Source organism: Trichogramma pretiosum, unplaced genomic scaffold (assembly GCF_000599845.2).
Source record: "Trichogramma pretiosum strain Unisexual culture from Peru unplaced genomic scaffold, Tpre_2.0 scaffold67, whole genome shotgun sequence".
NCBI classification, from domain to species: Eukaryota; Metazoa; Arthropoda; class Insecta; order Hymenoptera; family Trichogrammatidae; genus Trichogramma; species Trichogramma pretiosum.
Genome location: NW_019641691.1, coordinates 181,675 through 198,135, shown reverse-complemented (window position 1 = coordinate 198,135; position 16,461 = coordinate 181,675). Strand labels below are relative to the sequence as shown.

The 16,461-nt window shown below is 34.2% G+C and overlaps 1 protein-coding gene across 1 annotated transcript in view; it reads left to right on the top strand.

Moving 5' to 3' along the window:
* Nucleotides 1-8,471, top strand: part of LOC106657869 (kinesin-like protein Klp10A) — a 59,196-nt gene extending 50,725 nt beyond the window's left edge. The window contains exons 10-11 of the mRNA XM_014379562.2: nucleotides 3,706-3,880; nucleotides 8,178-8,471. Coding sequence (XP_014235048.1) covers nucleotides 3,706-3,880; nucleotides 8,178-8,329 — 327 coding nt within the window. The 3' untranslated portion in view covers nucleotides 8,330-8,471. The remainder of the gene's footprint in view (nucleotides 1-3,705; nucleotides 3,881-8,177) is intronic.
* Nucleotides 8,472-16,461: the final 7,990 nt, after the last annotated feature.

The window sequence follows — 16,461 nt, the reverse complement described above, 5'->3', positions numbered from 1 at the left end:
CTGTGTGGTAAACTTTTTAATTTGATATAGTATTTGAAAAATAAAAATTTCAGTTATGCCGAATAATTGTCAGAATATAGTCGATTTTATTCATATCATAGCCACGTAATTGAACAATGGTGGATTGAGTTTAATAATGAGCATTTGGATAATTTGAAAAGTATCAAATTGGATTTGGATCGATGCGATGAATAGTTTTCATTTTTCAACCAAAAGTACAATTTCTTACCGTACAAGAAAAAATAAATTTTCTGTTTTAAAGTTGAAAACCAGAATTTGCAAGCTATTATCATGAAATTTGAGTATGTACTTAAACTAACTATTTTATGATAGCTTGTGAAATTTTAGATCAATAGCATGAATAGTTTAAATTTTTCAACTAAAGGTACATTTTCTTGACGACAAGGTATAAATGAGATTTGACTGTTTCAAAGCTAAAAACCAGAGTTTGCAAGCTATTATCATGAAATTTGAGTATGTACTTCAACTAACTTTTTTATAATAGCTTGTAAAATTTTAGCCAATAGCATGAATAGTTTAAATTTTTCAACAAAAAGTACAATTTCTTGACGTCAAGGTAAAAAATAAGATTTTACTGGTTTGAAGATCTTTTTTATGACTTTTAAATATATATTAAAATCTTTGACTTCCTCGGAGTGAGTCGTCGTTGGTTGGAATTCGCACTTGGGGCATAGGGCACGTCATCTGGGGCATAATGTAGCCATAACATCTCAACTTTCGTGGAGAAAGTCGTCAGTTGGTCGATTTTCGTATCCAGTAGGCCACCTGGGTGGACGAAATAGCGAAAGCAGTTCGTCTTCTTCGGGGAAAGTCGTCGCCGAGTCGATATTTATACCTGGTGCTCCGAGTAGGCCACCCGGGGGAACAATGTAGCCATAATATCTCGACTTCCTCGGAGAGAGTCGTCGCCGGGTCGGTATTCATACCAAGAGCATCGAGTGGGCTACCGGGGTTTCGTATAATGCTCTACGAGAAAAGAAACCTCATCATGTCATGTATATTGAAGATATAGATGTGTATGTATACAATTCTAATACGAAAATGTATTATTATTATTGTTCTCGATTCATACATCATATACATCGATGGCGTAACAACGTATGAGCGTATGACTTGAACACAGCAAATGGTCTGAAACTGATTTTGGTCTGACCACTTTTTGGTAAGAACGTTTTTTGCGAAGTGGATTTTTCTTTCAATCGCTCGTATTTCGTTGAAAATAAACTTTTTTCGGTATGTAATATACATCGTTGGATTGCATTTTTATCCAGGATTCCATAGCACTTTACAGAATTAAGATACCTGTTATCAAATTCAAATGAGAGTGAAAAAGAGTTTTCGCGGGTAGCGAAAAAGGCCAGTGCACTGTATATGAGGAGCGTGTACGCCGCAGCTCTCTCTGCCATACTTGCCAGAGCGAGCGCGAGCGCGCTCCTCGATGTGATAACTTTTTTATGATGTTTTAAAAAAAGGGCTGTAAACACGGTGCTAATCTCAATTAATTTAAAAATGTTCGGTTCATGAAAGTGGATAAACACACACTTCCATGCTCTAGTCAACGATTGACCGAAATCACTTCGTCGGCCTCATTAGGACTGATATGCTGACTTGTACAGACAATATACAAAGGTGGTCAGTTATAAATATATCAATAACTAATAACAAATAGTAAACAACATAAAATAATATAATATAATAATAATAATAAATATTATAATAATAATAAAATAATAATAGTACACAACATAAAATAAGTTCTTTACAATTTACTTAAGGGGTAACACCACTCTAGGATTTTCAAAAAAACGATTTTTTTTTGCATAAAAAGCTCCCTTGTGATGTGTAGAATGATGCCAAATTAGTTTTATAGGGTAGACGATGTTATAAGATGCTTAGTTTTCAATTTGAGTGGAAGGGTCTTTACGAACATATTTTCGCAAAATCAGCGAATTTCAATAAATTTAGTACTTTTTCTATTCAAACACTGCTGCTAAAATTTCATGTAAGTACATTATTGTGCGAGTGAAAAATGGCTTTTAATATATAAAAAAACCTGTAAAGGTTGCTATAGAGTGCCAACTGTATGGTGCAGGGATGGCTGATTAAAGGTAATACTAATACTAGGTTTTGTAGTAATAATAGGTTTTGTATGAATTTCGTATCAAAAAAACTTTAAACGCGTTTTTCTCGAAACAACATTTTTCGTCACTGGCGAAACGATATCTCGAAAAATATTGAACCGATTGAGTTGAAATTTGAACTGAAGCTTTAAAATAAGATTACTAACGGAAGTACGTAGGATTTTTTCGATAAGTTAATTGTTTTAATTTTTATAAACAATATTCGGAGGGAATTTTCTCGAATTTTTGAAACTTTTTTTTTAGAAACACGCAATTTTTACAATTTTCACTTTTGAGCTAAAATCCTAGAAAAAGCATTTAACTTTAAGACCTTTTTTGAAATTTTTTTCTAGATGCCATTTTGTAGAATTGTGATATCTTCGCCATTTTGGGCCTAAAACTAATAAAAAAATTTTTTTCTTATAGTTCATTGTATGTATTATTAGTCCTCAAAGTCTCAAATTAAAGTATTTATCGTAGCCCCCACAAAAAATTCGTAAATTTTAGCTATTTTCCAAAATCCTAGAGTGGTGTTACCCCTTAACCTATTAACGCCGAAAAGGTTTAATTTTTTGCTGGATTTCGAAGTGATTTGTTCCGTAGTTTGAGGAGTGATCTTGACTACTCAAGTATCTCAGGGGATTTTTATGGAAGCTTTGAACCACTCCTTCAAACATATTCAAAAAAAATTTTCATAGCTTACAGAGAAAGCTTGTGGAATGAAAAAATCTTCAAATTATTTAATAAACATGTCGGAATTTTTTTAGAAGTTTCTGAGACGATTTCTCAATTTTCAGGAAAAATTTCAGGCGTGTTCCTTGATAAATTTTTAAACTTTTCCTAAACTTAATATTTTTTCAGAAAAAAAAATGCCAATAATTTTTGTTATGTTAATAAAACATTTTTTTAACTGTTGGAGGTACAAGACTGTAATTGCTTTCCAAAAAACTATTATTTTCAGTTAAATAAATTTTTTTAATCGAGAGATTGGCCAATTTGTTCACTTTATTACCTTATAGATTGATAATGAAAGGGGTTAGTGTGTTTATTTGTTAAATTTGTTTATCGCATTCACGATTTGCCGTATTTTGAGTATACAAGAATAATGCTCTAGCGTTCGCTAGTCAATCGGTTTAGGAAATTATCAAGACATGACTTTTTGAGTGTCATTCGACAAGAAATGACGAAGAAAGGACGATCGACAAATTTCTTGTCGAACAACACACAAAAAGTGATGTCTTGTTAATTGCCTAAACCGATTGACTAGCGAACGCTAGAGCATTATTCTTGTGTTTATTGTCTCATCTTTCTCAAGTTCATCGGACCTCGCAATAATGTAAATCTTACCTCATCTCCAAAAAAGTTGGTCATGATGGACAGAAATTTCGAATTTTTATAACACAAATATAGAGTATCTTAAATTTTCTGGATAATTTAATTCCATTATACGAAAAAATCGTTGGAATTTACTATAACTTTTAAAACTCCTAAAATCGAGTCAATAATTCTAATTCATTTATATATGTTTGCTCAAGAGTATTAATTATATTTTTTTGAATTATAGGAGGGTGAATTATCTCAAGATTTATATACATTTCATGAAGCCGTCTCAGCTTTGCAATTATTGGAAGATGAGGTTTTGGACTCACATAAACTTGTCATGGATGATTCAACTAAATTTTTAAATGCAGCTCACAGCTTATTTAGCATGACTCACGAAGTTGATTATGATCAAGAAGGTAAATTTAAGCTACATTTCTATTTTTAAAACTTTGTATTAGTTTAGAAAAAATCTGAAAAAAATTGAAAAAATGATATTTTTGAAATCGAATAAATTCCGTCAAGTATTGAACAAACTAACAATTTTTTGTTTCGAACTAATCGCCTACTCAAATGTTTACAATAGAATAATTCAAAAGTGTGGTAATACTTTTTTCAAAAGTTTAAATAAATAGGGACAAGTATAATTGTCTGTTCGCTCGTGTATGTCGGTTTTCAATTTGACTGTAAAACTTCGTCAGTCGCGCACTCTCAGCGGTAAGATCGCTTATGTGTCGTTGGCCATATCTAGGCTCGTGCCAAGTGACAGTTAAAAAAGTATACTCGCTCAGAGCATGCGATAAATTCTCGATCCTATAGCATCGACTTTCGAGTTAAGATTGCATTACATTTTTTGTATATATACTTAAGTTTTAATTATTAAAGTGTTTTTATTGTTATTCTTAAAAACCGAGTCTAAATTCATACCACGATTCGACGGCAAAAATTCTAGAGAAGAGTAATGGGCAAAGCCAATTTTTCACGTACCCTGCTTCCCGTTCCTTCACAAAATTACATTGTCTGATCCTTTTGATTTGAGTCTAAATGTAAAATCTTTTTGTTTTTCAAACTATTGCAACGCTTAATCTCAATCCGACATTGATTAATTACTTAGCTATGATAGTAATGAAACCAAACAAATTAAGACAAGTACTGTAATATTTCTATTTCTTAAACGATAACGATAATGCAAAGTTTGTGATAAAATAATTCAATAAAATAATTAATTAATATAATTGTTAAAATTCATAGTAACAATTATTCATCCAATTTACAATTGTATACAGTGATAAGTGAAATGATGATATCATACCATCATTCAAAGTTAACAGTGGCATGTAAAAAACCTGACTCTTGACTCTACTAGCCCGGCCGTCTTGATAAAATTGAAGACGTTCGCAATTGTCATGTTTGAAAAAACATGCAAAAAATGTACTCAATTTTCAACAATATTTCAAGTCATTACCCTGTATTTTTTTTCGTTTTAATATCCAATTTTTTCTTAGAATCATTTTTCCATCAATTTATATGAAGTTAATGTCATTAATGGGAAAGAAGAAATTGAAATATAAGATTATGTTATTATTCATCGTTGAATAAGAAAATTTAATTAATTGTTCGGAAAATTTATGTAAAATATAAAGTTTGCTTTCGGTACATGAAATTGAAATGTTTGCATTGGATTTAATCGAGACGGCCGGGCAAGTAGAGTCATGAGTAAGGTTTTTTACATACCACTGTTAACTTTGAATGATCGTATGGGATTATCATTTCACTTATTACTGTATGTAATAATTATAAATTGAATGAATAATTGTGACTATTAATTTTAATGATTATATTAATTAATTATTTTATTGATTTATTCTATCACAAACTTTGCATTGTCATTATCGTTTAAGAAATAGAAATATTACAGTACTTGTCTTAATTTGTTTGATTTCAATAATATCATAGCTAAGTAATTAATCAATGCTGGATTGAGATTAAGATTTTCAACAATTTAAAAAACAAAAAGATTTTACAGTTAGACTTTAATCAAAAGGACCAAACTGTCATACTTGCCCCTATTTAAACTTTTGAAAAAATTATTACCACGGTTTTGAATTCTTCTATCATTAACATTTCAGTAGGCTGAAGGTAGTTTGAAACAAAAAATTGTTAGTTTGTTCAATACTTGACGAAAGACGAAATTATTAAGGATTAATAAATTCAATTTTTATTTAGCAAAGCATGTTCTATGTTTTCTTAATAATTGAGAGAATAATTTCTCCAACCTTCATCGTTCGTTCCTTCAACATAAAGTAAGGAAATAGCGCGTACACACATCGGATGAATTTTCCGCCTATTTATATGGATGACGTGGGGAGGGCGATACTCTGCGAGCAAAAACACACGCCGCGAGAACAAAGAAATATCTGCGTAAATACATCTTTGACCACGAATGATCCGACCTTGCGCTGCACCACCTGACACACGTGGGTCAGACGATTCTTTACAAGATTTAAGCGCGCCCCAGCTCAAGTCAATTCGTGGATACTTATGAGCTGGTCGTATACACTCTCGAGTTCCGGTGGATCGGCGGCCCGGGACTGCGCGGAGAATCTCACGTGTTTGCGCATTGTAAGTGACACGAGGACGAACGATTGTTTTTCCCACGTCACATGTGCAAACATCGTCGTATTGAGCCTGGCGCGAAATTATGATCGTTGCACTTGATGCTATTAAATTAGAAAGTAACTTTTCCCTAAAAATTTGACAATATCAATATTTGAATAATGATGTTTTTAGGGTCAACTGACTAGTGAATGAACGACCACCAGTAAATGAATGACTAGAACATTAAATTAATTAAATAATGAATATTGTGATAATACTTTTTGTAACAACCATTCATATTTTCTCGGGGAACAGCACTTTTAACAACAACAGTTTGATTTAAATTAAAACCATTTTTTATTAGTAAATCTATTTATATTAAACGCTAGGGCATAAAATCATTCAATCACTGGGTAAAATAGGCATAATCAATATTTTACCCAGTAATTGAATAGACATCCTAAGATATCTTCGTTGCAAAGGTTATGGATTTATCGAGTCTAATCGTCAAAAATCGATTACTCCTGGAAGATTTTTACAATCATTAATGAGTTAAACTACTCAAAGTAAACGACTTAATATAAATTCTTCAATGTGACTCGGTTATTTCATTGAGTTACAATATTCAATTTTAAAATTGACAATATCACATGTTCATTTATTGGTTCAGCCGCATTCATTCATTGGTTCAGGCCATTCATTTACTGGTAAAATACCCTTTAAAATAACATTATTTAACAAATGGATTGCACTTTAACAATTATTATTAAATTAATGTTTAAACTTGTTAAATAAGAGCATTAAAATCTGAAAATCATCTGCCTCATAAATAAAAAAAATTGTTGTGGTTTTTATAATGTGATTTATGTCGCATTTTTTGAAACCATTCATTCGCTGAATGGTTGACCCTATTTAATAAAATATTTATTTAAGACCTTTTAATCTCTTTAAAATGTGACAACTGCGTAAAAGTCCAAAAATAATCTGGCTTGTCTCCTTCGAATAGGCCAATATTGAAACATGTTGGTTCGAAGATCAAAGTATAACTTTCGATCGAATTATTTTATCGAGTAAGAAAAACAAAAATTCTTACTTTCCGAAAGATGAAAGAAATGGAAGACATTTAGGTTAGGTTTCCATTCAAGGTAAAGTGGGGGAAAACGCCAGCTCGGGGATGATGCCACTTCGCTATACTATCGATAATACATAAACGTGGTTTTTACAGTCCTCAATAACGATACTTGCTTGGCTCCCAGAGATAAAAAGTTCCTAAAGAATTTTAGCTATTTGTCCAAGTAACAAAGCTTAATGTGAACCACTTTCTACCTCTGGATATCCGAGCCCCGCAGTTTTTCTCATGCGGTATTTTTCCTGCATCGGCTACCTAAAAATCAAGTTATCATACTCTGAAGATATTTCAGCCTCCTATCCAGTGTGACTTTAGTACAGCGAAGCAACTGTGTTTAATTCTGTACATATAACTTTATCTAAGTGTATTTTTGTATGCGCTTTTTTGGCACAATATATGTAACATGTAATTTCTTTTGTAAATAAAAACCATTTTTAAAACTAAAACTAATTACAGTCCTAAATGCTTAAGATTCAATTCCATACATTCATTATACTTTTTTATTCCAATTTTTCTCTTAGCTATGGCATATTCCCCCGCTTTACTTAAGTTTATATTTTTCAAATATTACCCTAACTATGATTTAGCATATATATTATTAGCAGTAATGAAGAAGCATTCTTTGCAAATCATTAAAAATTTCGTAGGGTACTACAAACAATTTTTAACACAGTTAGACGTGTTGTTTGTTAATATCCAATTATAGTTAACATTCTTGAATAAATTCGACTAAATTTGTGCTTCTATTATATCTGTTTTAAATCAATGCCAGACAATAAGGATCTAGATTTTAGATTCCATACACATACTACATAAAGCTTGAAATTTTAATGTGCATAGTACTCTAGATGAGATTTCTAAAATATGAAACGCAGTTTAAAATTCCTATTTTCATGAATTATGCATTCATCAAGATTTAGTTAACTAATTTGAGTTTATCTTCATTTCAGATAATTGAAATAATAGCAAAAATGTATTTATCATTTCAGATTATGCAAAAAAGTGGGAGGCAGTGATGTTAAAACAAAGAGATCTGTTGAACGAAGCACTGAAACAGGTTCACCAATTTCGAACCCAACTTATGCAAGAAGAAGAGATAAGTCAAAAAATGACGCACACTCAGAATTTAAAATTTGTCTAAATTGTATGTATTACAGTTGAAAAAAATTTTATTCACCAATCCAAATTCATTCACGATTTTTACGAACAAAGGTGTAAATAATTTTTTAAATTATTGTAAATGTATAAATAATAATGTAATATATAAATTACTCAATAGATAATTCAGCATAATAGTGTCTTTCCCAATTTTTTTCTCATTTCATATTAGTGCTTTATTTTGCAACTATTATCGGTATGACAACAATTAATGATAAATTAATAAATCAACCTTTGAGATAATGATCAAATAATCAGATAATGAATTGCGGCCGTGGAACGCGTATCCTTCGAATTCTAATATTGAATTCTTTAAACACTATTGATACTTCTCACAGGACAGGCCTATGGAGAGACCATATTTTTATCTGTGATTGCCGGATGATTACTCACCCCATATATAAACAATCGCGATTATACCTTCCTTATCTTGTTTTTTCATTATCATTGCCAAAGTAGCAACTGAAAATAGAGCTGATGACATCTTAACCCATGAATCCGCAAAAATGCAAAATTTTTTTCATGAATTTTCTATTGTAAAAAAATCACAGATAAAGTTAAAATCTTTTCTTGAAAATCCATATCCAGGGGTTTTAGGGTATGCTCTTTCAGAATTCGGTGTTATTTTTGCAATAAATGAAAGCCATTTCACGTCAAATCTCAAAATTTCTAACTCGCTGTATGAGCATCTAAATGCACCTAGAAGAAAAAGCAACTGATCATTTTGATGGAAAATTACTTTAGCTTTTCGATAGTGAAGTCAGATTTTCGAAAAATTTTCATTTTCCTCTTTCTTCTCTCCGAACATCTTGTACAATTCTTTATTTTGGATTATACAATTGTAACGGGTCCCGTGACCGCTTCCCTATTCGTAGGTAATCCTAGGTGATGCGCGACCTCGCGCTGGTCGCCGGCTAGCTCAGTACTCGGTGCGACAATTCGCACCGACCGCGGTGGCGTCGTGGTCCAACCTAGGAAGAAATAACGGGGAAGGGTTTGCCGAAATAATAAGAGGTCTTGCAAATTACGATTAAATAAGAACAATAATTAGGTTTATTTGTTGCTTGTGTCATTAACAAGGCACGCAGCACCGCTGGCCGCTTGTTGTCGCCTTGGTCAAGGATGGCCCCTCCTCCTATTCGTGCTACTGCACTCACGCCCGCGATACGCAAAATTGAACGGCAATCTTTTGTCGCGTACAAATGAACCACGTGGAGATCCGGCACGCGACACTGCTTCACGTGTCCCGACAATCAAACCCGTCCGAAGGCGTACACGCGAGTGCAAGTCGTACGTACCGCACGCACCCGCGACATTCGGCGCTACTCGTTCACGCTAGTCCGGGTCGTGTATCAGGGTATACGCACTCGCGACGTACTGCACGATAAAACTTACGCCCGACGCGACTTCTCGCGATTACGGGACCACGTCGATGTGGTCGTCTTAGCGTCCGAAAACGATCTCGCTGCGCTGCTCACAGTAGTGCGGCTCGCAGGAGCGAATCGATCACGTGACCAACTCGTCACCCTTGCTCCAAAACATTCGATGGCATCATGCGTTTCGCGACCCGCAGTATGTCCATTCCCACACGCTCGCACACACATGCGTCTCGCTGCCACTGCTGCGTGGAAAAACATCAGTAAAATGGTATATGTCACAATAGTATGGCTGAGGTGGCGAGAAAGCTGTGACGACGTAACACGATCGTCACACAATATACAGTTTATAGCTATTTCTTTATTAATTGATTTTGTTGATAATTTATTATTTCGCTACCTAACTAAAATCCCTCACAAGGTAATATTGTAGAATAAGAAAAAAAGTTATACACTAATAATTATAGTGTATAACAATAACAAAACAGTCAATATATAAGAATGTAAACAGAAAAACGTGAGTTGTGAGTACAGGCATTAAAGCACTAGAATGTGTGGTGAAGTCGAGCGCGCGTCCAGTTTAATTTGACTCTTGTAGTTTGAGAAAGATGATTAAGTTAAAGATGGACTCAAAATGATTTATGAAGAGAAAAGTAAGTTCATTTAGTCTATAGCTTTGTAGACTAATGATTCTTGGATAGTTGTTGTACCCACTGGGAGGTAGTTTGACAATAACCTATATTAATACAATATCGTTCTCTACGAGCAAATCTTTTGAACAGCCTGAATTCATCTAAACAGTTATATGTCCATTCACTGCTAGAATCAATTTAAGGTAGTTGCCTCAAAAAATGACTATTGATAGAGTTTCTTGAAACTTCAACCATATATCACGTAATATGTAGACACTGCTTTTTATAGGTAAAAGAAATTTCAGGAACCTCAGTAGTACCATTTACGAGATATAATTAATCAAAGTCCCGTACTTTAATTTCCTATGCAAGCGCATTGAAAATACGGTTCGGTAAGTACTGAAACATATGTAAAAAATTGAAAACTCCTGCAGGTACAGTTTTTCAGAAAAGTTCATTCAAAGCAGCCACGCAAATGCATGCATGCAAGCTTATGTAAATGTTTAGTCTACCGTAAATGTTTTTACCGGACTGTGCGGGAGAATGCGGGTACAGTCAGCGAATTTGCAATCAAATTTTTGATTCCGATTGTCTTGTGGGAACTGCCATAAAACAATTCAACTAATACACTTAAAAACTGTTCTCATCACTTGAAAAGTACGAAAACTGTTTAAAAAACGCATTTACACTTATAAAACTATTCAGAATATGTAATAAAACAATATTTCACGTAATTTCTTTGTTGACAGCAATGCTGCATGAGCTTATATTCAACTCTACAATTTAATATTAAAGTCACAAAATGACAGAATATCCGGGCAAGATGTGGCCCGTTCAATCTTGTGAATGCTGAAATAGAGTCAGGGTTGTCTCAGTAATTATGCGTATTATTTAATAGTAAGAATGAACAATAAGATAATTTATTTGGAGCCAGTTACGGAGGTGATCGAGATTTTGACACTAGAAATCACGCGAGATCTCAAGTGAGAATCTGAAAATTAATTAAAGAAAATTAAAGAATTTAAAAGTAAAATAAAAAAAACTAGAAAATCAAGAAAAAATAAATTTAAATAAAAAACCACGAATCAAATGAGTAAAAATCGAAACAAAAATATAAGTAAAAATTTAAAAACAAATTAAAAATTGAGAAATCAAGAAAAAGTAAATTTAAATTTAAAAAATCTAAAATCAAATGAAGAAAAAGTAAGAAAACAAAAAAACAAACAACATGAATAAAAAAAACTAGAAAATCAAGAAAAAGAAAAGTCAGAAAATCCCAACACAAGCATCGATGTTTCACATCTGGTGCGCTAATGCTCGAGAAACTATGTTATTCCCCACTAACGCCGAGACCCCTGTGAGCGTCCCCACTCAAACGACGTGCACTGCTGCACTCGTCCCCACTTCGCGGCATCAGCCAATCAGCGCGCACTCGCTTCATATATAAGCGAGGCGCCCGGCCACGCAAAGGGAAGTCGTCTCTCGGCAGCCAGCCAGAGCACATCGACTATCGTCTTCGCGTTCGCGTCGACGAGCACTCAAGAGTTTTCACCTAGGGCCACTTCTCAATAGTGAAATTGGTTAAATTACAAAATACTCGCCTCATTATTTTAACACCTTTCCCCACCTTTTGACTTTTCAAACTTCCGACTCGGCCGCCTGGTGGCGCGTCGCCATTGAAAAGTCGTGCCTGAAAGAGAAAAGGTCGAGTTCAGAGTACTAGTATAAGTGCCTCTCGACTCCATTCAATCAGCTTTTGACTGTTCGACTTGATACAAGTGAGAATAGAAAAGCGATTGGACTTTTGTCTGTTGGCTTTTGACTGTTCAACTTTACAAGTTGGACAGAAAAGTAATCGACATTTGTGTCACTCCACTCTCACGAGTCATGTGACAGCTAAGCAGCCCGAGGCGACAACGACGTCATCGTCCATTCGACCATCACCCCCCCTGACGGTCAACATCGGTCACAGACGGTCAACATCGGTCATAGCTGGTCACCGGTGGTCACAGCCAGTCCTTCTGCACAAATTAACAGCCTGCATCAAAACTAGTCCTTCTCAGGACTAAACGTAGAGTTTGCAAAACTTGTAAACTAAGAGGCAACAAATAACACCGACCCTCCTCAGGGTCACTCGTCATACATCAGTCTGGTGACGGTCAAGCGTGTTTCCGCTCTGACTAACTGAACGCTTACGATGTCGGCGAAACTGCAAAAACTCGCAGACTCGCTCCAATTCGTCCCCTCCACAACACAGTGTACAACAACTACTCTGATTATTCAACTCAATATGAGAGGGAACGATTTTGAGAGTAAGCACGCATTGATTATGCACCAGATGTGAAAAATCGATGCTTGTGTTGGGATTTTCTGACTTTTTTTTTTCTTGGTTTTTTAGTTATTTTTATTCATGTTTTTTGTTTTTTTGTTTTCTTACTTTTTCGTTGTTTGATTTTAGAATTTTTTAATTTAAATTTATTTTTTCTTGATTTTTCAATTTTTAATTTGTTTTTAATCTTTTACTTTTTTTTGTGTCGACTTTTACTCGTTTGATTCGTGGTTTTTTATTTAAATTTATATTTTCTTGATTTTCTAGTTTTTTTATTTTACTTTTAAATTTTTTAACTTTCTTTAATTAATTTTATTTTACTTTTTAATTCTTTAATTTTCTTTAAGGGGAGGCTCTGTTTTCGTTTGTAAGTAACTCGACGAGTCGGACTTGGGTGTTGTGAAATCAAATCTCGTACTCGTGATTAGATTCTTTTTCTTAACAATGAACAGAACTTTATTGAAACTAATATAAATAAGTATATGTCTGCGTCTAGTTGGGCTCCACAGCGGTGAGCCGAGACTAAGACGAGAGCTTGCGAGGGCGACCCTGAGCAGAGGTAATAGTTGCTAATTAGCTGTGAGTTCGCTAATAACTAAACTGATGTGAACAAAAGCAACGACACATACGCCAAAGAAAACGGTATTCGCCCCACCAAGCTCTCCCCTCACTCTCGCCTCATGTCCTCAACCATTATACGTGAACAGGCTCTCATGAGACTCGATCAAAAAATCGATTTTTTGTTTGCTTCTTTAGTTATACACCTGCGAAACCTGTTTTACCAAATCGATTTACTTAAAAAGTTATAGGCAAAAACCGGAGCTGTCTTTTTACGACCGAACGATGTTTTTCGGTAGTGCGTTTTCTCCGTACTAATTGTCAATTTTCCGTCATTATGTGACCACGTAGTACTACATATATTTATTACTATCTTTCTTAAGCGCCATTAGGTGTCACTTATCATTTATATACATATATATACAAATTAATAAGTGATTCCCCACGTATTAATATATATAATATATACGCACAAGCATGCACTCATACATACATACACATAAACATAAACATATGCTACACATTATTAGCCGTTTGAGTCGTTTAAAATTTAGTCGTTCAACGTTGTTTGAAAAATCATAAGTTTCGCTGTATCTTTTCGTCGCAAAAATGCCGAATTCAAAAATGCCGAAGTAATCCATCTCGAACTGGCAAAAGAAAGTTTTCTGGCAACCAATTCACTAATGAAAACATAGTTAAAAGTGATACGAACTTTTTCAGTACATCGGCAAAAAAATTGAAAGATATTAATTACGATGGCATTACTATGGACTTAACGTCCAGCTACGTTGTTTTGCATTTTAGTGCGATTTTTTCTTTCATTAATTCATTTGTTAAATGTAAGGATTGTAATAGTGAAGTGAACTTTAAAAAAACTGTTGGGGCTGGCGTCGCTTTTAAATTAACTGTGGAGTGCTCGTGTTCAAAGCGAACGTGTGACTCAAGTCCGACAATAAACCGTTTTTCTGAAATAAACAGACGCCTCATAATGTTAGCGATCCGACTGATGGGAGGAAGTGTTCAAAGATTGAACTTGTTGTGCTCTATTTTAGATATATCCCATTCATTTAGTAATAATATATACAATAGTTTTATAGATAATTTACACACGGCATTAAAAAATTTGTTCGAAGTTATCAAAAAAAAAGCTATAATTAAAGAGATAATTGCCAATGAAGCAGCCGGTAACGTGTTAACGAATTTGATTGTTTCGGGAGATGGATCATGGAAGAAAAGAGGGTTTTCTTCGCTATTCGGTTTTGCTACATTGATCGGAAAATATTCAAACAAAGTCTTGGATATTGTAGTAAAATCGTCATATTGTCAAAGTTGCAGTAATTGGGGGGAAAAGAAAGATACTATCGAGTTCAACTTGTGGCAGGAAAGTCATGAAGAATCGTGTTGCGCAAATCACAACGGTAGCGCTGGAAAAATGGAGGCCGATGCAATGAGGGAAATGTTTGCACGTCCAAAAGAATTCCTTGGGGTACAATACGAATATTACATCGGTGACAGTGACACGAAAACCTTCAAGGCACTTCACGATTTAAACCCATACGACGATATTACAGTGAAAAAAAAAGAATGTATCGGACATGTTCAAAAGAGAATGGGTAATCGGCTTCGTACTGCCAAAAAAAATGAAAAGGGCTTAGGTGGAAAAGGTGCTGGAAAACTAACAAACAAATTAATTGCCGACTTGACAATATACTATGGTTTGGCCATAAGAAGACATCCTAATTCTGCACAAGATATGAAAAATGCCATATGGGGTATTTACTTTCACAGTATTTCAACTAATGAAGATCCACAGCACATGAACTGTCCAGAAGGCAAAGAGAGCTGATGCAACTGGCGTGTCGTCGAAGCTTATAACAATCTTAAATCGTTCCGGCACAAGCCTGCTTTATCAGACAAGGTGAAAGAAGCTATTAAGCCAATATTCGAAGCACTATCGTCAGATTAATTATTGGAGCGATGCACCGGCGGTAACACACAAAATTCAAATAAGTCACTAAACGCTTGCATATGGAAACTAGTACCCAAACATTTGCACAGTGGTGCCAAGGTCGTTGAAATCGCCGCATATATTGGATCATCGCTTTTCAATGAAGGCTATATCAGTATTATGAAAATAATGGAATTATTGGGAATCTTCATTGGTCCACACTCTTACAATTTTGCACGAACATCCGATCAGAATCAAATTTCTACTGCTGAATCAAGAATGTCTGATGCCGCAAGGTCAGCTGCAATTACTAAAAAAGCCCAACAAACTAGTCAATTAGAATTGTACGAGGCTGAGGAAGGCATAATATATGGTGCGGGAATTGCTGATTAGCCTAGAAGTAGGTTATTTTAACATTAAGTAAAAAATTCACTTTCTAAAACTTTAAACGCGTTTTTCTCGAAACCATGTTTTCTGAATCGGGCGGCAAGATATCTAGAAAAGTACTGCACTTAGATATACGCTTTTTTTTTATTTTAAAGCTAATTAAATTGTCTGGAGGTTGAACCTATAAAATTTCAAGTTTTTTCATTATTATTACTTTTTACAGACCTTTAAAAAGCCAAAAAAGGGCAAAAAAAAAATTTTTTTGCCGAAGTCCGCCATTTTATCAATTTTTAATTTTTTTGTAATTATTTAGGTTCAACCTCCAGCAAATGTCATCTAGTTTAAGAGGAACTTCGCATTTTTAGTTTCGGGCAAAAACTGAAGGCGCTAGCTTGCCGCCCGTTGAGGTACTTTTTTTTTACACGACCTCCTTCAAACGCTGCTAGGCGATAAATAATTTGATATTTTGGTCTGAAAAAATTTGTAAATATAGTTAAATACATACTTTATAAGTACCAAAAAGTTTGACTGCATTATTCACTTCCTTCCATGAAAAAAAATCACGAAAAACACGTCATTTTTGAAGCGCTAGATGAGAGCCTCCCCTTAATTAATTGAAAAAGATGTTTCACATGTTGCAGCTATTCGTAAACAGCTGATTTTTTTTTTAATTTTTTCAAATTTCAATTTGTTTTCAATTTGGTTTTTTTACTTTTTTTGACAAATCACGTGCAAAGGAGTCCATCTCAAATTATATTCGCACATATTCGGATTGGCGCCTTTTTTTAACAATAATAAGACCGTCTTCTTGACATTATATTTCAATGCTAAACTTAGCGGCGTTCGACCCTCCTTATCCTGAGCATTGATCTGCACCAGCTGATG